At 41.1% G+C, this 27,463-nt stretch overlaps 1 protein-coding gene across 3 annotated transcripts in view; it reads right to left on the minus strand.

Moving 5' to 3' along the window:
* Nucleotides 1-27,463, minus strand: part of NR5A2 (nuclear receptor subfamily 5 group A member 2) — a 103,918-nt gene that overhangs the window by 46,836 nt on the left and 29,619 nt on the right. For all 3 annotated transcript variants that reach the window (XM_044301704.1, XM_044301703.1, XM_044301705.1), the window contains one exon: nt 26,289-26,935. In XM_044301704.1, the coding sequence (XP_044157639.1) occupies nt 26,289-26,935 (647 nt within the window). The remainder of the gene's footprint in view (nt 1-26,288; nt 26,936-27,463) is intronic.

A 27,463-nucleotide genomic window follows, 5' to 3' on the forward strand; every position in this document is an offset into this window, starting at 1 on the left:
CACTAGGAGCCTCTGCCTCTTGTAAAAAATAACTGAGTGAAAAGTCCTGCCTGTACGCTAAATACATGTTCTCCCAAACGGAAACTGTCAATGAGATCTATTAGTTTCCCTTTGTGTCAGTTATGTTTCAGTTATTTCCGTTCGGTTTGTTGCCCAGTTAATGTGTTTTTTTTTCTTGAATCTGTGGGTTGCTTTACCCTAAGTTCACACCTGAGCGTTTTACAGCGCGTTCAAACGCGCTGTAAAACGCTCAACACATGAAAACCAATGCTTCCCTATGGGAATGGTTCTCACCTGGGCGTTTTACGTAAAACGCCCGACGCATGATCAAGTACTTGAGCTTCTTTGGGGCGTTTTGACGCGCGTTTGTGGCCATAGGACACTGCAGTCAATCACACAAACGCGCGTCAAACGCGCGTTTACTATTACAAAAAACGCGCATAAAAACGCGCGACAAAAACGCGCGTAAAACGCTCGTTTGAGAAACGCTCAGGTGTGAAAGCAGGGTCAATGTTCCTGAGAATATGTTCAAGAGCATTAAAAGGGTTTTCCGAGATTTTTATACTGATGACCTATCTTCAGGATAGGTCATCAGTGTCTGATCGGTGGGGGTCCAACACCGGGCCTTCTTGAGTATTTGAGCAGGCACCGGAGCTCTTGTGAGTTGCGCTGCCACATTACAGCACACCAAGCACAGCACCATACCTTGTATAGCGGTTGTGCTTGATTTCGCACTCAGCCCCATTCACTTCAATAGGCCTGAGCTGCTCCTAGGCCATATGACGGATGATGGTGTTATCAAGCGGCCTAGGAAAAGCTGGAGAAGGCGGTGGCGCTCACAAGAGTGTCACTGACTTATCAAACAGCTGATTGAAGGGGTCCTGAGGATAGGTCATCAGTATAAAAATCTCGGAAAACCCCTTTAAATCTAGTAACCAGCATCTTATGTGAGGAAAATGAAATTATTAGATTCATTTGATTCTGAATACTCTGAAATACTGATGGGATTTGTGATATACGCAGATATGTGTTATATACTGTATAATTAGTATTACACTCATCTGTCCATGACATACTGTACACCATCAGAGAGCAAGAACAAGGTGGCACTAGCCCCTCAGCCTGATCCTATAGTCTATATTCACCCCCCAACATAATCATTCTCCAGTAATGGGGGTAACTAAAAGGGAGCAAGAATTTGCTTAAAATGGAAACTGTTAATATGAAGATATCTCGCCCCTCAGGATACAATGCTGATATGAAATGTATGAGGATTTAAGATGATCAGATGCTTTGAGAAGATGGAGTTTGCCTCGTTCACACCACTGAAATCCCTAATTTTCCCCTCGGAATAAATTAAAAAAGCTTTTCTGTTAACCTCCAGATACATTTTCCTTATATATATTGCTAATAAATTAAAACAGCTTGGAGACTGAAAGACAGCTCCGGCAGCCTGACTAGGAACTAATTATGAGTGTCTCGTTGTTCAATCAATTATTCAGACAAATATTAGGTGCCTATTATGTATATAAACAGCGGTTTAGGCTTGTCTGGAAGGGATATATTTTAGGAAGCAGGAAATTCTGTGTTCTGCAGACATTGGGGTACACATACTACATTTATCCTGATGTACTACTACATTCGCTGTTTATCTAATATCATGGACAGCATGACTGTCAACGGGGGCAAAGTAACAAAGCAAGGGTCAGCACTCCAGCTGTTGTGACACTACAATTCCCAGCATGCCTCATTCACACTATACGTGTTGTGAGGAACAGCAAGTGTTACTGTCTCATGCAGCTTCTTATGTTCTCCCCTATTTAGTTAATGGGGTGTTCTGTGTGTTTAATATTGATACCCTTTCCTCAGGATACATCATCAATATCAGATTGGTGGGGGTCTGACTCCCGGCACCCAGATGTTAAAGGGACTGTGTCGCTTACTGAAACCTCCTTGCAGCTTACCATTGGATAGCGACACATGACGTCACAGGCCTAGGAAGAGGGATAGCGCCACATGACGTCACGGGCCTAGGAAGAGGGATAGCGCCACATGAGGTCACAGGCCTAGGAAGAGGGATAGCGCCACATGACATCACAGGCCTAGGAAGAGGGATAGCGCCACATGACGTCACAGGCCTAGGAAGAGGGATAGCGCCACATGACGTCACAGGCCTAGGAAGAGGGATAGCGCCACATGATGTCACAGGCCTAGGAAGAGGGATAGCGCCACATGATGTCACAGGCCTAGGAAGAGGGATAGCGCCACATGAGGTCACAGGCCTAGGAAGAGGCAGCTGCACTCTCCGGAGAGCCATGGTCTTTGCTGGAGTTATGTACAAAACAAGCACTTTTTACATGTGAGCCTTCCCTACTTCCTATTGTACCTCACTCCTTTTATTATTTATTATTGGGCCCTCACTCCTCTTGTTTTAATTGTTCATTAGTTTGTTACCCAGTAATGTCTGATTTTACTCGTACATATACTCTGATTGTAAAATTGTGCGGAATATGTTGGCGCTATATACTATTATATCATTATTGTAGTTTTCCAACAGTTGCTGGCCCTGTAATAGGTGAAGCAAACAAAGCAGTTGCATCTAGACCCTGGTGCCTAAAGAGGCTTAGAGACACCTTTGACACTAGGTCGGTCAGTAGGTAGGTAAGTTAGAAGGTCGATTTTTCATCCATGATCAAGTGGTTGAAATTATGGCGGGCAACTTAATATGGGCTGTTACCAAAGTAGGGAAAATCCTGACCTTGTGTGAACATCTCTTATAATGGAGCACTTCTTCTCCAGGTATGGCCCATTGATGATAAATTCCCTACACATCCTGTCATTTTTGTTGCAGTGGAAAAATCGACATTATTGAGAATATCCTCCTTCTTTCCTGCCCTCTTGCATTGCGCATGCATTAAGGGCATAATATCACCCATTTATATTGCAATGAATTAAATCCCAAGCTGGCTGCCAAACCTTCAAAGACTGCATCAATAAAAGTAATATATACACTAACACACCAGCAAGCATCCTGTGACAGATTGGCTGGACAGCAAAAGCAACCACCAAGACAAATAAATTGGTTAAATGTATCGAAACTCAGCTTCCATAAAGCAATAACTGCTAGAATATATTACAAATAAATCTCATGTATCCCAACCGGAAATGAGAAGATGGTGAAGTCCCCTGCTGCCACCCAGTGACACTGACCTGACCCCCACTAAGTCAGAATTTAATTAAGGGTTTTTATTAAGTACAGCCATGAAGAAACTAATGAGTGTTTTTACAGAGCTAATTACACCCAGTCACAGAAGCGAGAATGAATGATTAATATTAACTGAGGATTGAGCAGAGTACTCCACTGTATACATCATGGGGCATCATCAGGCCAGCAACAAACTGCTATGACAGCAATTGGAGGCTGATACTGTGTGTATAAATACAGTTTTATTTAAGTTGTAATCAATTTTGAGTCAAAAAGGCAAACATGTATAATCCTATGACTCCAATTTACCAGTCAATATTTTAATTGATAAAATAAAGGGGTTAGCTCTATTCAAAGCTGAACATATTGTCTCCTTCACCCAGGCAGCTCCTCTGAATCGCATAGGGCAAGGGCTTTTTCGTTAGATCCGGTGATGTACCATGTCTCTGCTAGGCAGGGGCTTCTGCCTAGCAGTGTTCCCAGTGACATCATCTGTACTAATGGGCGGGCTTAAGCGCTTCCCTAGCCTGTGAAACTGTTGGTGCCGGTGACATCACCGGGAACACAGCTCGGTGGAAGCCTCTGCCTCGCAGTGTGTTTGTAAACAAAAAAGCCCTTGAGCGGCTGATTGGGTGAAGAAGGGAATATGTCTGGGTACAGCTCTGAACCCAGACAACCCCTTTAAGAATAAAGACAGTTTGGCCCTTATCAACATATACAGAATCAAAGTCTTACAGGTCCCTTTAAATGGACAGACTGTATTATGATAAGAAAGACTTCTATATATCTGTCACCAGATTTACGCCGCCCTACCTGCAGGTTACATAAAGTACTGACAAACAACCTGGTTTTAATTTATTTATTTTTATGCAGTAGTTTCCATAAAATCATACTTAATAAGGTGCAGTTCAAGCCGTGAGCAGAGTCCTAGTATTTATAAGTGGTGGACTCCCCACGTTCTAGGACAGCTGATTGACAGCTTTCTCCTTATTACTGTGCATCTGGAGAAAGCTGTCAATCCCTGGATGTTGGGATAGCCTTGCACCTGTTAAAGTGTGATCTTATAGAAACTACTGCAAGAAAAAGAAAGACCTCTAAAATCAGGGTTTCTGTTATTTCAAAGCTTCAGGTCATTGCTGGGTCACGTTCCACCAGGGGCCACATCACCATTGAGGCTGGTGATTGGCTGCAGCAGAGCACGTGACCCCGTCCAGAAGTTTAAACATGGAAGACCAGAAGGAGCAGGACCATACCCTTAGCACTGGAATGAAGCACGTAAAAGTATTTTTTTATGTTAGGTACAGCACTGTCCAGGGGTGCAAAATGGACAACCCTTCTAAGTAAGTAAGAGGGTTGTATTCTCCAAGGCAACGAGAATTAACTAAAAAACAGATCCTAGGTATGATTGGATTTAATCGTGCCAGTAAGTACCACATGGCACAACACTTCTCTTTTCTACAGTAACACAATGCAATACTGGCTTCTCATATATTCGGAACGCATTTCCTGCTGAATCACACAAGAAGCCACCGCTGAGTAACAATGCAGATTTTCAGACTGGTTTACCATATAACAGATTTTATCTTGGGAGTAATAATCACTGATTCAGAGTGCTAAGACATTGATGTTTCTCATTCTTATTCACAAGAGCACAAATGACTTTCCCCTCGCAGGATACAAGACGGATATCCTGTACATTGACAGGATGGTGAGATACCCATTTTGCCCTGTAGAAACAGGTATATCCATAGTTACAACCTATGATATTTTCTGGGAATGCAATGGAAGAATAAAATACAAAATGGATCAACTATATCAGAAAGGGCAGCACGGTGGCTCAGCGGGTAGCACTGGAATCCTGGGTTCAAATCCGACCAAGGATGACATCTACAGGGAGTTTGTATGTTCTCTCCGGTACTCTGGTTTACTCCCACACTCTAAAGACACACTGATAGAGAACTTAGATTGGAAGCCCCACTGGGGACAGCAAGTGATGATAATGTATGTAAAGCGCTGCGGAATATATAAGTGCATGAAATAAAATTATACACACCTTTCTTAAAATATTGCAGAGGCAATGATTAACGATGAGCGAAATTTGAAATATTTTGAAATTCGTTCATGCTTCGGTTACTGGTAAAAGGTGAATTGCATTATGGATTCCGTTACCACGGACCATAACGCAATTCTATGACGGAATGCCTTTAGAGACATTCCATTATTCATTCTGTCATAATAGAAGTCTATGGGCTGCAAAATGCATGTGTTCCGTTTCCGTTATGCAGGGGAGTCCTCTCCTGCATAACGGAAACAGGACGGATCCGTTTTGCAGCCCATAGACTTCTATTATGATGGAATGAATAACGGAATGCCTCTAAATTTCCGTTATGCATTCCGTCATAAAATTGCCTTATTAGTTTTTAAAAGTAGAACTCCCATAAAACATGCCATTCTCTGGCCCCTTAGGAGGGTTCTTAATATAAATTGTAGTGAAGGTAATCTTACTGATGGCTGTATCTGTGAGTTATAACCTCCCTTCTGGTCCTCAGCTGTGTTATGTGACCAACACTCTGACTCTCCAACTGACACAGGGCTTTAAGTGTGGACAGGAAGTCAGTTTTTCTATTCATTCCTATGAGACTGACATCGAGGCTCCAATAGAAATGAATAGAGAATCTGGCTTCCTGTCCACACACAAGACTACGAGTCAGTTGGAGAGTCAGAGTGTTGGTCAGATGACACAGCTGAGGATCAAAAGCGAGGGGATAACTCACAACTACAGTCACTGATAAGAAAATTACCTTCACTACAATTTATATTAAGTCGCTTTCTTACTGGCCAGAGACTATTCTAATGGGCCAGCGAATAAATATTTTTGTTGGAGTACTTCTTTAACTAAGGCCAAATTCTGAAAATAGATACTACTAAATACATCCAAATCCAGTGACACCTGAAGTGATAATACTGTCTGATGTGATGGCAGGAAGGACCTATTGATGACATGATGAAAAGTTTTATCGAGAGTTTGATCTTTACTTTTTTCAAAAAGAAAAGTGAAGGATGTCATCCTATTATTCCAGTGAACCACCAGCACAATGGCCAATGACATCTTTACTAACTGTATATCATCAACATTACTGCTGAGACACAAAAGCTACACATTTATCACTAGACGTGCTTTAGAAACCCAGTAGACACTCAAAGCCATTGTAATATTCTTGCATCAGTCTATTACAACTTCTTAAAGGGGCTGTCCCACCATTAAATTAAACATAATATTCGGTGTATAATTCAAAGAAATTAACAATGTTTACAATTTTCCATCTGTTAAAAATGTATCCAGTGAAGTTATGGCATTTACTGACAAAATATAGCACCACCTGGTGTTCAGATTGTATAGCAATGTACACCTGAATGCTGGTGTACACGCTCCGTCCCTCTCCTCACAGCCAGGTTTCTGCATATTGATCTTCTGTTCACTGCAGGGCAGGCAATATAAATAGCTTCCCGATCTGCTTGTCAGGGAAGCAGCAGAGTCACTGCAGTAGCAGACACCATCTCCAGAGCAATAAGAAGGGACTATACTGACAGCTGCCAGATGGGAAAGGAGACTGATTCTGTGACTGTCAAGTACATACTTCCAGCAGCACAGATTAGCAGGAGCACAAAAAAGGCTAAATAGATAAAAAAAAATGTTAAAAAGGTTGATTAAAATGCTAGAAACACAAAAAAACAAAAAAAAACTATTAATAGCCTTTTCATAACTTTTGGTATGAAAATGATTCATATAAAATAACCGCTTCAAAATAGAACAACAGAAATCAGTGCACAAGTCAGAGTTCATCTGTCATGGTTGTATGAGAGGACAGCTGCACTGTGTGATATACGACCCCATTAGGCTGGTCATGTGTCTAACCAGCCACTTTTGTGCGCTCTTAGAGAACTTCATAAGCTTTACCAGACATTTCCCAACTCTGCCAAAATCATCTAAGCTTCCCATATATCGGAGAATCTTGTCATGATTTAAATAGAAGCTGACAGCAGAAAGTAGCGGTAGATCTACCCGTTGCTTTGTATGTATGTGTATGTATAGATATTCATGAGATTCCGATTAAACTATAATAAATAGCCATTGTGACTTGCAAAGAGAAATGTAACCCTTTAAGACACTTGCACATTGCATTCATATTTGCATGTAGCAGTTCCCAGGCATCATTTCTATGAGTATGTAAGGGGTTAATACATTCACCCCAGGAAATTACATCAGTAACGTCAAACACACAGCTAGGAAAGAATCCGAATAACGAGGCTCTAGTAACTTAATTCTGCATTGCAGGCTGTCAAATACCAGGCCCTCACACAGCAAACCCACCACATCTCACTATCAAGCGGCTTCCGAAGGAGCTGATAATCTGTACACGGAGCTCATGTCCTGCAGTATTAGGCTACGTCTACACATCTCGAATGGATTTTCTGCGACTGTTGTGTCGCAGTCGCAGCATGTCGCATGTTGCAGTGCGACACCATAGACTGCCATTATAAAAATTGTTGCGTGACATTAGTGCAACAAAATGTTGCACCCTATCTGTTGCGTAAAATGTCGTTGTGTAGACGTAGCCTTAGGCTACCGTCACGCCTGCAGCCAGGTGCTCTGGTCGGCAGGTCCGGCAGTCAATGGCAGGATTCCACATGCAGTGGTTTTTGTCCAGCCGGTTCTCTGCAAATTTGCCTAGTAGCGGACGATCATTGACGGAACCATTATAGTCAATGGGGTCCGTCAGGAAGGCAGTAGTACCCGGCAATGCTGGATCCAGAGAATCCTGGTAGGCTGTTCTCTACCAGAGCTCTCTGCCGCAGATGTGAAGCTGCCCTTACATGTATTGATGTACCCATCACCCCCAGTCACTTTCACTTCCACAAGGTTTCTGTATAACATACTGGAGCGTAGTACTTGTTAATAATTATGTTATCAGGAAGTAAACTGAATGGTATAGGACATGTTCACACATAGCAGATTCATGTGCAGCAAATCCTCTGCATTTTACAGTACCGGCAATGTGTCAGCCACACGTAAAAAAATATGCAGCCAAAATTGCCATACATAGGGTGAAATCCACAGTAAATCTGCAAATGTGCAGAGGAAATTCCACTGCGAAATGTTCACCCCGTGTGGCTGCACCCTAAAAGAGTCATCCGGGACATATATTGATGACCTATGCTAAATGGATGTCACGTCACAGGCTGAAGCATTTGACGGAGTGCTGCAACCCCTTCCAACAGCTGCTCCGAAGGATTGCCAGGAGTCGGCCCCCCAACCAATCACATATTAATGGCCTATCCTGAGGATAGATTATCAATATTTAAAGGGGCATTCCCATCACAATGATCACTGTTAAATCTCTTAATGATTTGACAGTGATCATTTTTCTAAATACATTTTATTACCCAATTCCCACTCTTTTTGAGAAAATAAGTCCCCTCTTACCTGATTGTTGTCTTTCGTCTCCCCTGGTTATGGCCACCTCTCCTGTAGGATCCCGCCGGGACGAGCTTGCGCAGAAGACTGAAGATTCTCTCCCGGCCGGGCCTTGCAATGTCCTAAACGTGCAGGCCGCCGCGCATGCGCCATGATGACTTCTTTCTGGCCAGTATAGTACAGAGCTGCGAACGCGCACGCCGGCTCTGTACTATACAGGCCAGGAATAAGTCACTATGGCGCATGTGCGGCGTGCGCGTTCAGGACATTGCACGGCCCGGCCAGGAGAAAAACCTCAGTCTCCTGCGCAAGCGTGGCCTGGCCGGGAGAAGACGTCACTCAAGCCCAGCCGAATATAGGAAGTGGACGTCGCGCTTGATGAAGGTAAGTATGAAAACTGAAGATGGGAATACCCCTTTAAGTCCTGGAAACCCCCTTTAAAACTTTCAATATAAGAATTCCCACAGTGCCACGGTACAGTGAATACGTCTTTAAAGACTATGGGACTCGTTCATCAAAACCATCTGTTTGTTCATAGCTACCGATCACAGTGAAGCTCCTGCGCTGTTAAAACGCTGAAAGCTGCATTGTGATAGGCTGACATGGGCAATAAAGCAATGTTTCCTGTCGATAGTTTTGCGTGTCCGAAGTGCTGGTAATGTTCTCTCTTTGGTTCTCCATGACTCTGAGTTTACTTCAGGTTTTGGTCCATACTATATAATACCATAGGTTAAGTGGCTTCTGTGTGTGCTTGATTGTGTGCCCACTGAGTACTAGAACTAGCCAGTATTAACTCCATGTGGACCATGGAAAATCAATGATAAATACATGATATTAAGAGTTTCATATCATATGAAGGACATAACTAGTCAAGCAGAAGCATTACTTCTCCCACATACCTGCATGTATGGAATATAAACCAGTGGCACATTAATGTTACTATAGAACATTAGTAGATGAGAATGGGCTGACACGTTTCAGGATATTGGAGGTGAATTTATATAAAGAGCAGAAAAGCACTTCCCTGCATGTTCATGGTCCATGACTGTAGCTCCAGCACACCCAAGGGGTCATCTAAAAAGGCTTTCAGTTTGCCTTGTGCATACTCAGCCGGTGACAATCTACAAACACATTGTTCTCTGCACCTGTGACCCAAGGGGTTAAAGGGAAGGCGATGAAAACTTAGAGAGCTCAGCACAATTTTTATGAGTTGCAGGAAGGGGCAGTGGAGAAAAACTCACACTCCATAACAGATTGCGGACACAGGATCATCTATCAGGACAGCAGCGCAGCCACTTTCGGACGGCTCTGCTCAAATGAAATAATATATCTTTGAAAAGCAATGCCGGCTTTAGGATGTGGCCCCATATATCAAGAGAGTGGATACGCTCCAGGTCCATTAACACTTCACCTGGTATCCCCCAGTCCTTCAGAGGACGACCCTGCCCTTGTCCTCTTCCTTGCCGTTCATCTAGTGAGGATGTAGAACACAGGGAGGGCTCCGAGATAATTCAAAGGCAATGAAGCAGGGAGGCTTGTGACAGGTTTAAGCTTCTAGAGATGTGACTATGCAGAAGGATAACCTCTAATAGGAGAAGACAGCAGCCAGTGTGTAAAACTACTTCTCTAGATGCCTTCCGTAAGGAAAAACCTGTATTTAAAAAAGCAGAGTGGCCCCCCATGATACAGACTGGTAGTATATTATCATCAAACATTATATTATTCAGAAAAAAAAACTAAATACAATAAGAGCAGATATTAATACATCAATGTAAATGGCATCATCAGAATTATTTTGCTATATTAATAATATATAGCAAATATATAAATAAAAACACATTTTAACTAATCTGGCATTAAAAAGTACAGGAATAGAAGAGGTTCAGAGCACACAGAGGAAGGCAGAGTGGGGTTACAGGGAGAACTGAGGTAAGGGTAGGACTGCAGGGACTGGATGCTGAAAAGTACAGGAATAGAAGGGGTTCAGAGCACACAGAGGAAGGCAGAGTGGGGTTACAGGGAGAACAGAGGTAAGGGTTAGGATTGCAGGGACTGGATGCTGAAAAGTACAGGAATAGAAGGGGTTCAGAGCACACAGAGGAAGGCAGAGTGGGGTTACAGGGAGAACAGAGGTAAGAGTAGGACTGCAGGGACTGGATGCTGAAAAGTACAGGAATAGAAGGGGTTCAGAGCACACAGAGGAAGGCAGAGTGGGGTTACAGGGAGAACAGAGGTAAGGGTTAGGACTGCAGGGACACATGGAAAGAAGCACCACTGGATTACTATAGTGCGCAGTGCAGAAAGGCAGGGGTTAACAGTCTGAGCTCAGGGCAATGACGTGCTGCTGGGACAGTAAAGTGTAATAGATAATGACATGGATAGAATCAATCAGCTTTGATATGCACAGAGCACAGTACATATGTGAGACTGATACCATTTATTACTAGTAATAAAGCTGACCCCCACCACCACCTACAGATGGGACATCTCCACACAACTGGTACGTTAGTGGCGGCGCTGCATTCTTAGGGTTATTTTGAACCTGAGGTCTGATAAGATTAGAAGTGATGTGAATACTATAAAGTTTCTTTGAATTACTAGGGTTGAAAGATCACTTGTACCCGGTGCCAAGATCGGCTGTAACAATAGCTTTATGCAGGGGACATTCAGACACGTGGCGCAGTCAGCTGAGTGGACTGTTAACATAAGTGTCACCTGTTATTATAGCGACTTATATTACCAGATATTCTTTATGAAGCGTCTTCTATTGGCAGACGTGTATTCGTAATACTTCAACAATTGTCCATCTACCGCTATGTCTATCTATCTATCTATCTATCTATCTATCTAATCTATGCATATATGTAATATCTATCTGTCTCATATCTATCTATCTATCTATCTAACTATCTATCATCTAATCTATGTATACTGTATATATAATATCTATCTCATATCTATCTATCTCATATCTGTATATCTATCTATCTATTATCTAATCTATGTATATATGTAATATCTATCTATCTATCTATCATCTAATCTATGTATACTGTATATATAATATCTATCTCATATCTATCTATCTCATATCTGTATATCTATCTATTATCTAATCTATGTATATATGTAATATCTATCTATCTATCTATCTATCTATCATCTAATCTATGTATATATGTAATATTTATCTCATATCTATCATCTAATCTATGTATACTGTATATATAATATCTATCTCATATCTATCTATCTCATATCTGTATATCTATCTATTATCTAATCTATGTATATATGTAATATCTATCTATCTATCTATCATCTAATCTATGTATATATGTAATATCTATCTCATATCTATCATCTAATCTATGTATACTGTATATATAATATCTATCTCATATCTATCTACCTATCTGTATATCTATCTATCTATTATCTAATGTTCTAATCTATGTATATATGTAATATCTATCTCATATCTATCTATCTATCTGTATATCTATCTATCTATCTGTATATCTATCGATCTATCATCTAATCTATGTATATATGTAATATCTATCTATTTATCTATCTATAATCTAATCTATGTATATATGTAATATCTACCTATCTATCTATTTATCGATCTATCATCTAATCTATGTATATATGTAATATCTACCTATCTATCTATTTATTTATCTATCATCTAATCTATGTATATATGTAATATCTATCTCATATCTATCTATCTATCTATCTGTATATCTATCTGTATATCATCTAATCTATGTATATATGTAATATCTATCTATTTATCTATCATCTAATCTATGTATATATGTAATATCTACCTATCTATTTATCTATCTATCATCTAATCTATGTATATATGTAATATCTATCTCATATCTATCTATCTGTATATCTATCTCATATCTATCTCTCTATCTATCTATCTATCTATCATCTAATCTATGTATATATGTAATATCTACCTATCTATCTATTTATCTATCTATCATCTAATCTATGTATATATGTAATATCTATCTCATATCTATCTATCTATCTATCTATCTATCTATCATCTAATCTATGTATATATGTAATATCTATCTCATATCTATCTATCTGTATATCTATCTATCTGTATATCTATCTATCTATCTATCATCTAATCTATGTATATATGTAATATCTACCTATCTATCTATTTATCTATCTATCATCTATTCTATGTATATATGTAATATCTATCTTATATCTATCTATCTCATATCTATCTAATAAAAATACGAATACCGCGACACTTCCATAAAGTGACATATGCTTTATTCACCAATAAGGCGCAATGTTTCGGTTCACTCCATGGAACCTTTTTTTGTTTAAACTATCTAGCTATATATCTGTCTCATATCTATCTCTTTATTTATTTCTGTATTTCTATTTTTATATCTATTGTCAGTTTATTTATTATTTATCTGCCTATGTAAAATCATGTTTTCCTGTCTATCCCTATCTATCTCATATCTATCTATCTATCTATCTGTCTTATATCTATCTGTGCTTTTCTCTTTTTTCTTTTCTTTTTATCTACCTATGATGTCACATAATGATTGTTCTCAGCAAAGCATTCTGGGTAGGGAAGACGGAGCCATTAGACATTTTACTCCCATTAATAGACTCTAGTCTTATGGGGGCTGACCACTTATACATGTCGCTGCCAGTGAAATTAAGTCAATATGAGGATGTACTTAGTATAGTTGAATCTAGACAATAGCTGCTGATATTGGCAGTAATGCTGCACAGATGGAAATCTTCCTTTGAGTATTGACTATGCTAACATACTTCTGTTACAATCATTTACAGTAATAATGGATGAAAACATTGCATTTCAATGAGAATTTGGTTGAAAAAGTTTACACATTTAGTAATGGGCAGACATTTCAATGAGTTGTCGCTGAAAGGATCCGTCTTAAACAGTTTTCTTCACACGTGTCTGATTTGACACAAATTTAGGTGAAATTCTGTGGGGGGCCTCTGTTTCTGCTGTGAAATTTGGGGTAGAATACGTGTTCATTTCTGTGGGACTGACGAAAATAGGCAAGCTTTGGCTCAGCTATTTCTGTAAGGCCCATAGAAGTGAATGGAGCGATGGCCGCGCTTGCGCAGTTCGCTTCTTATTCATTTCAATGGGACTTCTGAAAATAGGCGAAAGTGCTGCTTGGCTATTTTCAGCACTCCCATAGAAAGGAATCGAGGGCAGCCGCACATGTGCGGTACGCCCTCCGGCACTTTGCAGGCTCCGTTCTAAGTACAGGTAATGATATGCCCCCAATATCCTACATGGGAAAACCATTTTAATGTCTATAGATGGAAATTTGTCTAAAATTTTAATTTTATAAATGTGCTATATGCATCACATTGATGACAATTCAGCTGAATGGATAATATTTAATATTTGACATAGAAGAGATGGTATTACATAGCAGGTACAGATGTATACCATGTAGATGGGCTGCTGTGGCAGAGCATTCTCCGCTCTTGGGCACCAAAGTTTCTACATAGCCATAATAGAGCAGAAGGATGGCTATTGTTTTAAAGGGAAGCTACTATTAGCATTCTTCTCAAATATAAACAGCCTATATGTGACTATTCTATGTAATTTTTTTTACACAAAATGTGCGAATGTTTTTATGCATATTTGTTGTAAGTCACTTCATGTATTCTCCAACCTGTCCGGGCCCTTTGACTTCCTCCTTTGTTTGGACTTTAGCACAGCAAACAGTCTCGCTTGACTTTCTCAGTCAGACCATTCACTGCGGCAGGAGTAGCTCAAAATCACAAAAAGTTGTAAATTGTTGCAAAAAATTGTGTGCATCTTAAAGGGAATTTGTGACCACAATTTTGAACTATTATCTCTAGTAATACATGAGTAGTTGTCACAGAGAGCCGGCGGCGTGCTCTGCATTCGCAGCGCCACCGGCATCCAGCGCATACAGCAGAGCGAGGACGCGGTTGGCGTCCTCGTCTCCATGGGGACCAGTGTTCAGGAAGGACCCGGCCGCGCACGCCTCCTCAGCGTGGCTGGCGTCCTCCGTCCCCTAGACAACGAGCAGCAGGGGATCTGAGCGCCGATGTTAATGAATCGGCGCACAGCTGTGTTATGAGCAATCAGAGTAACGTGATGCTGGCCACGTCACGTGACTCACCTGTAGGGTTATTTAATCAGGCAGCCTGCTGGCCACAGGTTGCCTGTGATTGGTCTCGCTACCCTCACCCGCATTTTGTATTGCGCCTTTCTGTGTGTGTTTGGACCTCGGCTCTGTTTTTGACCTCGACCTTGTGACCTCCCTGGAATTGATGTGACCTCTTGGCTTCTGACTCTGGATTGTGTTTTGACCTCGTTATTGTATTGCTCCCTATGTACCTGCGTGACCTCCTGGCTTTGACCTTGGCTTTCCTGACTCTGTTACGGTACTTCTTTATCTTCTTAGGCCCCTGCACGTGTCTAAGCGAGGGACTGCCGCCAAGTTGTACGCCGTCGGTTAGGAGTAGGCAGGAACAGAGGCGGGGTGGAGTTTAGGGCTGCACTTATCCCTACCCTCTGTCGTGGCAGTAGTATTGCACATAAAGAGTCCAGATAACCATTTTTTCTCTACTGCCCCCGGTTCCTGTCCTGTCAGCTCTCAAAGCTGCCCTGAAATCCACAGTCCGGACATTATAATGGAGAGGACTTGTGCCCATGCACAGCAGTCCTGACAATGTATTTCCCAGCTGACAGCGAGGGTCGGTGCGCCGTAGGAAAGTCAAAAATACTGTTCCAGGATCCTCATTTGCAGAACTGCTCATGTATTTCTACAGGTAATAGTCCAATAGTCCTGGCGAGATTCCCTTTCATTTGTGCCAAAACTTTGGCACTAAAGGCATGATAAATGACTCTGTATGTGTGAAGCCTGCCTGAAAATGGTTGTAACTTTGCAGTTCTATGACAGATTTATTCTCATTGCATAGAGAAAAGGTTTATTCTGGAGCTCTGTTATATCCAGTTTCCACTGTATGGAAATGAATGTACAATCCCGTGTTTCTATGATGTTTACTGTAAAACCCATTGAAACGAGTTATACACTTGAAACTCCGAAAAAAAAATGGAAGTTTAAATCAGCCCTGTTTCTTTCAAGTCCAAAATATTTTTCCAGTTAAGTAAATGTGATCTTATATTCAGCCTAAAATTATTTCATAAAAACAAGCATAAAGGAGACTGCGGTGCAGACAGATCTCCAATATGTGAGATTCAAAACATGGGGTTTTACAGTCACTGGAATTTTGAGCCAGTATATAAAATGGTTGAGCCATACTGCTGACATACACCACCGCACATGTGCGCCATTCTAGCATACCTCTGACAGCTTTACCTCTACTTAATTGAAGGTACAGTGCAAACATCTACTCTATATAAAAGAAGTAAATGGTCAGAAATATACTACTTATATTTTCACGTGTTTGAACAGTAATCATTTTGGGTCCATCTGCAAAGACAAAGAAAAGCACCAAAAAAAGCTAAACTTTTGCTTCTGCTTAATAAAAAAAATCTGAAAAATGAATATCAATTTTAAAATATATATGTCAACTGTATGGCTCATAGGGATGTGAACAAATGCTCACTGATTTGGGCTTTGATTACACCTCTGCCACTTCTATGCTGTGATATAATGTCTTCGAAATGTCTAGAAATATTTAAACTCAATATAAAAGTGTCAAAGATAAATACAATTCTACCTTATGTACCTGAGAATAATCCATCGTTCTACCGTAAGTCATTGGCGCTTGAAGGGCAAAAGTTATTTGTCACTGGCTGCAGCCGGGAGATTATAAAAAGAATATGTTTTTGTTGGCCATGTGACATAAAGGAGCCACTTCATTAAAGTAAACAGCACTAAAAACTTCGAAGGACAACTGGAAGTGATCCCTGTGTATGTAAAGTTCAGGAGCGGAACTGTAGACTGTGACGAGCACGGCGCGAGGTTACTGAGAAACTGCCCCCATGTCTACAAGTCCTGCGTACACTCCACTTTTTACAATTGTTAATTTGACTTGAGAAAAAGCTGAAAAAGAAAGAAAAATAAAAGAATAGCAAAACCAGCAAATAAGGCTCAGTTCCTGTATAACAGAATCTCTTATACTTCAAAGGGGGAAAATGCATTAAAAGGAAATGCAAACATATAGGCCACTGTTCCAATCTGTAACTTGTGCAAAAAGACCACGAAATGTTTAGGCTACAATAACCTGATAAAGCAGTACTGAATGATCTTCACAGCAAAGCCAAATTTCAGGGACTTATCAGTATTAAAGTCTGTACACATTGCCGTCATGGCTGATAGAGTCTCTGACAGATCATAAAGAATCCTGATTGATCCCATTGACTTACAGTGGGGTCTATGAGGTTTCTCTCTAGGTTCTGCAGTTTTTGACAGCAATGATGCTGTTAAAAATGCAAGAACTCTGCAATGGGACATAACAGGCTCAACCTGAAGCACAGCATTAGGGCTCACGCACACGGCTGTAGGTCGGCCGCTCCAAGCAATTTACGGTCCTCAATGCACAGGCAACATCCTTGTGGATTCAGCAGACGGATCCAGAGCCATTCAACTTGAATGTGTCCGTGATCTATCCCCACCGCACAAAAGTAGAACTTCTGTGGCGTTCCGTGCCTCCGTTCTGCATCAAACCTTCAATGTTTTTTACAGTTTTAATCAATTTCTGAAGTTATTATGCAAAGTAATAACTCCCGCTCATCAGAGCCAATACATTCTAATACTGTACGAAGCTCTCGCTCCAATTGTGATCCAAAACTAAGGACACTAATTGCTCTGGAATGGGGGGAATCTGTAAAGCAGCAGCGACAGCCAGATAAGGGCAGCTGCTGTTCTTGGACGATTTGTCACATCTTCTGACATGTCTGGTTTGGTAGGTATTTGCAGTTCTCATGTAACAACAATTCTGGAGCATCTATTCTTATGTCTCTATGTTGTGCCAGTCCTTCATTATGCCCACTAGAAGTTCATGAGTAAATTGTCAGCAGTCTGCAATAAAGGTCCAGATGGGTGTTACCAGTTGGAGTGTGTCCAATGCTGATCGGATAGTGTCAGATTGTGCATGTACCCCCCCCCCCCCCAAACAGGCAACACTCAGTTGGATACTTATTGCAAACTGCTAGTAATTCATTCATAAACGTTTAGCAGAAACAATAGAAGAATGGCACGGCATAGAGCCATAAGAACAGACGCTCCAGAATTGTTATTACATGGGGAACGCAGGGAGTTACTAACACAGACGAGTCAGGAGAGGGACAGCTCCGCTTTAAATTAAGATCGCCTAAACCTAGAGGACCTTGGCTGAAAATACACCGATATATCTCTGTGTCACATGGTGTCTGATCGATTTGGTGTAAATTAGACTCTTTTCCTTTCGCCACTTCTGGTGATTTTCTTTAGATGAGTATTTTGTACCATAAACCTGGAGCATGCCATTTATTAATCTGGTGCAAAACCACATCCTCTTTGTTATTCACTTCTCAAAAATGTGCTGAATTATAAAATGTGCTGAATTATTTTGTCACAAAGCGCATTTCTTTGTATGTTGCAGATGCAATGGTGGGGAACAGAGATTGCGCCCCCAGTCAGGAAATTCGGCTTTGCAGCAAATCTAATTTTTCCAGAAATTCAGATCGAAGTTAATTTGTTTGACTTCGATTCACTCAACACTAGTTATAACTGTTATGATGTCCGAATAAGAACGTCATTTCCAAAATGAACTTAAATATTAAAAGTGGGAAAAATCATGTCATTCTGGAACAAAATTCATCAGTTAGTATTTGACTGGCACAGCAATATGTAGGGAATATATAGTAAGTCTGTTTATGGCCTGTTCTCGTATGGCCGGTGATTCGGCGCAGTTTCCCGTAGTTTTTCTATACCGCCAGGTACAATCTCCTTATAACACATCCGTGAGAATAGCCAATGTTACCTTGCAGTGACTCTACCGGAGACACTGAGAGTTACAATGAGAAATGAGACCAGGATACAGAACACAATGTGTTACAATGTAATAACAGATGTCACGGGAAAATGAAAGCACCACATGTTCAAAGCCTGTGCCTCACAATTGTTAAGATTGCTTCCATTGTTTAATGAATTATTAATGAATAAAATCAATGTCATCTCTGTGAAAACAATTTAACTCTGGTTTCTGCGCCTGGTTTCTAATCCATCAAACTGCCGGCTACTTTACGTAACAGAATTAGCCAAATGAGTGACAAATAATTTTTCTTGTGCATCTTGTAAAAAAAAAACTCCACTGAACACAGCGCAGCGGCGTGTAAAATGTGCCATCGGGTCTGTATAGGATGCATGGTACATGAAAATGTGGGTGGGCACGCTCATACCACAAAGCTCCCGCAAACCTCAACCTGACACCTACAGTGACAAACCTGCAGAACGCATGTCCTGGCCGAGTGGGAATACAACGGCGTTTATTTTTTATTATCTTAGGGCTCATGCACACAAACGCATTTTCTTTCTGCTTCCGTTCCTTTTTTGCTTGTGGACCGTATGCAAAACCATTCACTTCAATAGGTCCGCAAAAACAACGGAAGATACTCAGTGTACTTTCCATTTCCGTATTTACGCATTTCCAATCAGCAAAAAAACGGATTGCAAACGGAAACCATACCGATATGTTTTGTGGGATAACGGAAAAGAAGAGGACTTAAATCTGAAAAAAATAAACTCAGAAACGGAACAACGGATCTGTGAAAAACGGACCGCAAAACAACAACGGTCGTGTGCATGAGCCCTTACTCTGGATAAAATCAACATGAAAATTCCAGGCTGGACATTTTTTTCAATTCTAGAGCTAATGCACCTGCACTCAGGGTATGTTCACACGCACAGATTCAGCATAAAAAAACGGACCAAATCTGTGCTGAAACTTCCTCACATTGTTTTACATAGGACGGCCGCACCGCAGTTCAAGGAGCTGAGGATTTTTTACATGTGGTTTTCCACACGCGGAAATAATTAATATGTCCTTTCTTGGTCAGGCTGCCTCGGATAGCCGCATTGGGAGCCTGCTCGTGGTTTAGTGTCATTCAATGGAGCTGAAGTCGAGAGCAGGACCGCACTGTTCAAAATGAAAAACCATGAGCGGAGCGGTTTCTGCTGTGGAATATGGAGCTGATGTTTTAACATGTGAACATACCCCGAGGTTACCTGCAGTGTGCAGAATTCTGTGCAGAAAATCCCCATGAAATCTGCATTTTGTGGTTTTGGTACTTTTTTTATGCATTTTTTGTTGCAAATTTTCGTGCAGATTCTGTTTATGTTAACAATCCCATCGAAGTCTATAGGGAAAACCACTTTACAGAAGGTCGGGAATTGCACAAATGACATGCTGTGGGTTTCAAAATCCACATAAGGCTGGGTTCACACATGACTGGTTAGCTGCGGATCTGCAAATCTGCAGCATTGTACAGTACCAGCAAAGTGGATGAGAATTTCTGAATTATTATGCACATGCTGCGTAGAAAAAAATGCAGCAGAAAACATGTGGTGTTGCGGATTTGAAATCTGCAGCATGTCAATTTAGGCCTTATGCAAATCGCGGATCCACAAAACACGGATACCAGATCCACGCATCCTCCCATTTGTTAGAAATGCCTATTCGGACACAAACGATTCACGTTCTACTTTTTTTTTGTTTGGCTGCAGAACAGACATACGGACGCTGTTTGCATCTTCTGCAGCATCATTGAAAGGAATGGGACTGCATCTGATCTGCCAAAAATGTGGATCAGATGCGGAACAAAACTGCGGTCATGTACATGAGGCCATATACAGTGGATTTCATAACGGATTTCACCTTTTTTAATGCAAGGAATGACACTACACGGTATCTGCAGCTTTTATGTGACACAATACGCAGCGTGTGCACCCTTTGGTGCGTTTTTTCTGATGCAGATTAGAAGCAGAAAGGCTGCAGATTTAGGCTAGGTCTACACGACGATAGTTGTCGCACGAGATAGGGCACAACTACACTGCAACATTTGTCGCGCAACATTTTGTCGCACCAATGTCAGCGCAACAATTTTTATAATGGTAGTCTATGGTGTCGAACTGCAACATGCGATATGCTGCGACGCAACAGTCGCAGAAAAAGCCATCTCGAATGGATTTTTTGCGACTGTCGCGTCGCAGTGCGACACCATAGACTATCATTATAAAAATTGTTGTGCGACATTGGTGCGACAAAATGTCGTCGTGTAGACCTAGCCTTACTGTTGCAGAAAATCTGCAGCTAATCAGTCATGTGTGAACCCAGCCTAAGGGCTCATGCACACAAACGTATTTTCTTTCCGTGTTTGTTCCGTTTTTTTGTGGACTGTATGCAGAACCATTCATTTCAATGGGTGGGCAAAAAAAAATGAAGTTACTCCATGTGCATTCTGTTTCCCTATGTCCATATTTCCATTCCGCAGAAAAATAGAACATGCCCTATTATTGTCCGCATTATGGACAAGGATAGGACTGTTCAATTAGGGGCAGCTGTTCCTTCTGCAGATCAAAGCAAAGTGTCCATGAGATTGGTGAAATCTCATTCGCTTTGCCCGTTCTGTATTATGCTGCAGGTTGTCCGCATGAGAATCAACACAAAAAAATTAAAAATTTGCGTAGACCAAAGTTTACAGGGCTCCTGTGGCCCACAAAATTCAGTAACACTTCCATGCCTTGGGACATGCTATGTCTGTGACCACATAAATCCCATAAAGAAGAATAGTTACATCACTGTCCTGTGTGCAGTCAACATAGTAAACTGAAGCCCCATTGTTAAACGGAGAAATCCTTAAAAATAACCCTTGCCCCTTTGAACGTTCCTTGTGATATGGAAACACTAGCTGAAGAATATTCACGGCTATCTATTATCCCACTTCTATATTTATCCCTCCTTTTGTTCCTACTTGGCTCATATTACTGGAAGTGCTAAATATAAAAAGGAGCTGGGGAGAGAACACTTTATTCATTATATTTCCTCTGTTTATGAGGCAAATCCAAATCCACGCACTCTTCTCTTTGGGGTTTATTTAAAGTTAAAATGGTTTTAAATAGTGTTGAAAGGTTTGCTCCCAGGGCACGGAGGTATGCGCTTCTTGTAAACCCGTTAGAATTCAATTACAGTTTCATAAAGCAATTAAGACCAGGCGACCATTCTTAAAGTGAACCTGTCACCATAAAATAGCATTTTGACAATGCATTTATAAATAGTTGTAGCATTTATAAATATTTTTTTTAATATTGGGCTTGTTTTTTCATCAGCGCTTTTGCTGATGTTACCCAGGTCACACACTTCTTGCAATGAACGCCCTTCTGTTTAGCTAGATTCATGAATTCAGTGAAGAATTCGATTCAGTGCAAGTCTTGTGAAACTTTTTTAAAGAGAACCTGTCCCCATAAAATGCAGTGCAGTCTGCAGGCAGCATGGTACAGAGCAGGAGGAGCTGAGCAGAGTCATATATAATAAGATTCAGCAACACTTGTCATTTACACATTCAAAGGGAATCGGTCACTCTATTAGCTAGAGTGATACGAGTAAGGCCTCATGCACACGACCATTGTTTGGGTCCTTTTTGGCGGCTTGGATGCGGACCCATTCACTTTAATGTGGCCGAAAAAGATGTGCGCTTTGCGGACAAGAATAGGCATTATATTGACGGCCGCCCGTTCCGTTCTGCAAATTGCGGAAGGCACACGGGTGGCTTCCGTTATTTCCGGTTTGCAGACCGCAAAAAACGGCACGGTCGTCTGCATGAGGCCTAATACTGCAGATAAGGAGTCCAGATGCCACCCGTTCCTGCGCTGTCAGCGCTTACGCTGGGTTCGGACCTAAGCATTCTGAAAGGAGCGCTCTGTATGCGCGATTGTACCGGCGCATACAGAGACAAGCGAACACCCATTGTTGCACGTTCCCGAAAGTCTATGTACGGGAACGCGCGACAAGACGCCCCAAAGAAGCTCATGTACTTCTTGGGGCGTCGGGTGTTTTACTGCGCGATCGTACGCGCTGTAAAATGCCCAGGTGAGAACCATTCCCATAGGGAAGCATTGGTTTCTCCTTGTTGAGCGTTTTACAGCGCGTAGGAACACGCTGTAAAACGCTCAGGTGTGAACCCAGCCTTAGACTGCTGTGCATGGGCACGAATCTTCTCCATTATGTTAGAACAGCACAGCGGTCCGGACGGTGTATTTCAGTGCAGCTTTGAGAGCTGACAGCAGGAAAATTAAAAATAGAGATCTGGTCTGCTTATCTACAGGACTACGCGTGTATTATTCTAGATCATGGTCCAAAATCTGGGTGACAGATTCTGCATACATTTCTGCTCAGTTGTACATTGCAGCCATCTTATCAATGACTGACACCTATCTCTGGATACACACACAAAAAATGCTTTTAACCACTGATAACAGCCAAATGTGCCATCTTGAGCTCAGAAAGAGCAGAGATTTAAATGTATAAAATGAAATGCTTAATTGAATCCTTTCCCATAAATCTATCAGTCTGCTCAGCTCCTCCTGCTCTATAACATGCTGCCTGCAGATTGCACTGCATTTCATGGTGACAGGTTCTCTTCAAGTGGTCATGCGAGTCATACGACTTACCATGTAATAATCTGATGGTGAAATATCAGTAAAAAAAGTATAATAAAAATCTCCATCATATATATATATATATATATATATATATATACATTTCTCCCAGTAAATATAGTTCATTCACCCAGTAAATCTAAGTCCTGGAGTTATTGTATTATCTCTTGACAGCCTTTTATAAGTTAGAGATGTTTCTTCTCTCTCCGGCACAGTGAGGTCTACAGTGTATTAACAATACCATTGCAATCAGCTTCCTGTACATAGATAGCCCATGAGTGGTGTCCAAAAGCAGAATGTAGGTCTACATTAGAGATAAACAGGGACTATTGTACACAGGACACAGAGTATATCTCAATTGTCACAGGTTAGTGACATAATAAGTACATTTGAATTTTATGTGAACTGGATGTTTACTGATCTGCTGTGACAACATTTCAAATCGATAGGATTATAGAGACCTGTTCCCAATATCAATACTATGTGGACAAATACATTAACGAAAATCCAGGTAAATTATTGTAAGTTTCAATAAGCAGATGACTGTGCTCCAGGTAAAACTGCTACATTGTCAAGGGCAGGTCCTAAAGGGCAGAGTATAATACACTGTGGTGCACCACTACTTCAGGCCCTGCACTAGGCATATAACCCCATGTATGAGTTTTAGCATGTATCCGTTTTGCAGGGAGTGTTTCCTTACTAAAGAAACATTTTTAAAACTGCCTACACACATAAGATAAAAGTTGGCCATTTTCGGACCACCACAGTTGGAGAATTATACATGAACAATCATTCATCATGACTGACAGCAGAATAATGTCTGCCAAAATGTGATCTGTCATGTTGGATTGCCAAATTCAGATAGTCTGCCGGTTCAATCTGACATTTTGATGGCCATATCATTTGTACGACTGGTTGGCCACATTCTGGCCGATCATAGTCCTCTGTGAAGGGCCAGTTTTTGGCTTAGTTCTGTTTTTGACATAGCCTTCAAATCTTATTGACTCATATTAGGTCTATTAGGTTTTTGTCGGGTGCCATTTTTTGACTTTATGGGACAGAACATGTTGCCATTCTAGCCATCAAAACACAGTGGAAACTTGACCCAAGGAGAGGAAGAGTGAACAGAGCCTTCGACAGTGGTATCATGGTTGGAATAACTGCCTAGGCAATGTTGGGGTCTCCACACAGAATGACTAGGTGCTTTCTTTTTGTGTTTCTTTACACAGTTATCTGAACAGTAACTGTATATAGGCACATAGGGGGAGATTTCTGTGCTGGTCCTGATATCCTCTGCACTGCTGGAGGAGGCACCTAATTTACGATAGGCGCAGGCCTTGTCATTAATTGGCACAACCTCCGGCAGTCTGTGCACCTAAACAGAAATCGATAACAGCTCAGAGCTGCCGTAGATTTTTTACTTCGTTTGCACCAAAAAACTGGTGAAAATGATAAATTTGTCTCGGCTGTTGGCGACGTCCCTTTCCCACCCTTGCCGCTCTCCTTTTTAAGAAATTGTGAGGGCGGCGTAAAAAAGTGTTTTTTTTCTTCAAAAAGTCGCATTTAAAAAAGTCACAAACACGCAGACCGTGACTTTTTAAAGCCACTTTCCTGTTGCAGGGGAGATAATAAATCTCCTCCGATGTGACTAATAAAAACCACATAATCAAACACTACTAAAAACATATGCAGATATGAATGCATGCGCTGACTATATTCACAATGAGATCAGACAAGGCCGCTGTAAGCTCCCCAAGTATACATCTACCTCTCGGCTGTAACATGCTCATTAATGATTGACAGTAGGGGGTCAATAGAAGGAGGGAGACATCAGTGCAGATGACAGAAAGGCATATGATCCTTCTGTACCTGAGTCAGTGGACTTTGTAGAGACAGGTTCAGTAACGTTTGAAGTAGTTTGCATATAACAATCTTCACTTATTTAATGCACAAAACAAGGAGCTGGAGAGCGATTACTTAGCTTTTTTAACAACTAGCGGGGAAGTTGTACAATTCAGTTGCCTGTACAATAGGCCCACTGCTGTGTCTGCTGTGTGCGATCAGTAATTGAAAGAGCAGACCTGAACGTTTCTTTCATCAGGCCAGTTGAAGACATTTCCTGCTTTTATAACTTAAAAAAATCTAAGACACTTCTAGTTCCCTAATTATATGTGACTTGTTAGCCTGAATAATTAAACATCCTTTCAGCACTGCCACGGAAAATGCTAACCCTATGGGTCAGCCGTGAGTATTTTCACCAACTCTCATGTGAACTCTACAAGACTGTACAGTGCACAAATATAGCATTTACTAAAAACTGAATCAAGTTAGTACTTTGATGCATGCTATGTCGGTGAACGCCCTTTCTCTCACCCCAGAACCATAGCAAGATCACCTAATAATTGCTCCTTCACACACACACACACACACACGCATACATTACTTTATCAGCTTTTTAAGTATTTTTTGTGGCATTTTTTATTTTGTAAACATGCTTTCTGTATGGTGTTTCTTTTAAAGTCCTATGGGAAAAAAGACTTTTTATAAACTTTAAAGTACCATCTGCCGCAGCATTTCAGTCAAAAATGCCATTAAATGTCTACAAAAAAAAAAGTGAAAGATCTGTAGCTCCGCAACTCTTCGAGTTTGGCCACACGGTCATGTTTCTGATGCAGTTTTGGAAGCCCAAATCAGGAGAGGATCATAAAAGGAAATAAAGTATAAAGGACAAATACGACTTCTCTTTTTTTTTATTTTTTATTTACCTTGGTTTTGGCTTCTAAAACTGCATCAGGAAACCTGACCGTGTGGCTGTACCCCTATTATTTACAGATGATATTAATTCAAGATAATAGGTACAAAAAAAAAACAGTTTACCAGCCAGAAGTTATGGTATCTGAGCAGCAGACACCAGCCTTACCTTTAGCTCTCTGAAGAATATGCTACTCCTCGCCCATTCAACGATAGAAAACAATGTCTGATCGGCCATTTTGCACATGAGTCCAAACGTGTTCAGTTTATCATGTTTGCTCCTATTGGCCTGCTCCTGCTGTAAATATGACATGATCTTGCTTTGGACTTGAGGCTCGTCAGGCTCACATTTCAAGAGTTCCAGTATAAGGTGTGGGATATTTGAAGGGGAACTAGACTGATAACTGTCCATGTATGAGTATCCCATTATAGACTCTGGAGAACTTGTGTAAGGGTCCGGGTACTCCGACTTGATAGCACGGCTGGGGAAATGGCCATAGGCCTGATAACCTTGCAGGCTGCCATGAGGTGGCATGGCCATGCTAATAGGTGACGTCACAAAGGGGCTTCTGTCATAGTCTGTTGGGGGAAGGGCGGCATGGCTTAGAGGTAGACCCTTGGATGCCGAATGGATATTTTGGATGGCTGAAGAAATGGTCAAATCTGTGGGAATGGCTTGGATGACCTGACTCATAGCTTCTAGTTTAAGTCCATTGGCTCGGATTAAAGCTTTTTTCTGTTGCTTGAGTGCACGGTCCCGTTTGTACATTGGCCCAAATTTGTTCCTCCCTCCACGCATACGGTCGGCCCTTACAGCTGTAGAACAAAGAAAAACTAACATTAAAGCTGAGGCACAAATACGATTGCCTAATATTTATATGACAGTAAATCAGTGGAGACACAAACAATAGCAGCAATCCTCAATCAAGGGAAATTCATAGAAAGGCTTATAGATACAATTCTGCCTGCTCATATACAATGATGCCTATACACTCTAGATATGTATAGAATTACTAACCTACTTTGTTTTCCACAAAATTTGATATTATTTTCACGAAAGCTTCTGAAAAGCAGAGTCTTCAGTTTTAGGAATAATTAAGAAGAAATGTGGTTCAGCTGCAGCCAGGGGGGGGATTTTAATGGGGTTTGTCACAGCGGTAAGTTTCATTGTGGTGCAAGTTTAATGGGATAGCGAGTGACACTGACTGCGTCTACCTTGGCCACTGGCTCTTTTGCAAAGGAGTGATTACACCACCATTAAAAATGCATGGAGATCTCAGATACACATCTTGTATGAAGACGTCTGCAATTAATGAATCTCAGTAATTTATAGGCTACAATTTA

Source organism: Bufo gargarizans, chromosome 7 (assembly GCF_014858855.1).
Source record: "Bufo gargarizans isolate SCDJY-AF-19 chromosome 7, ASM1485885v1, whole genome shotgun sequence".
Lineage (NCBI taxonomy): Eukaryota > Metazoa > Chordata > Amphibia > Anura > Bufonidae > Bufo > Bufo gargarizans.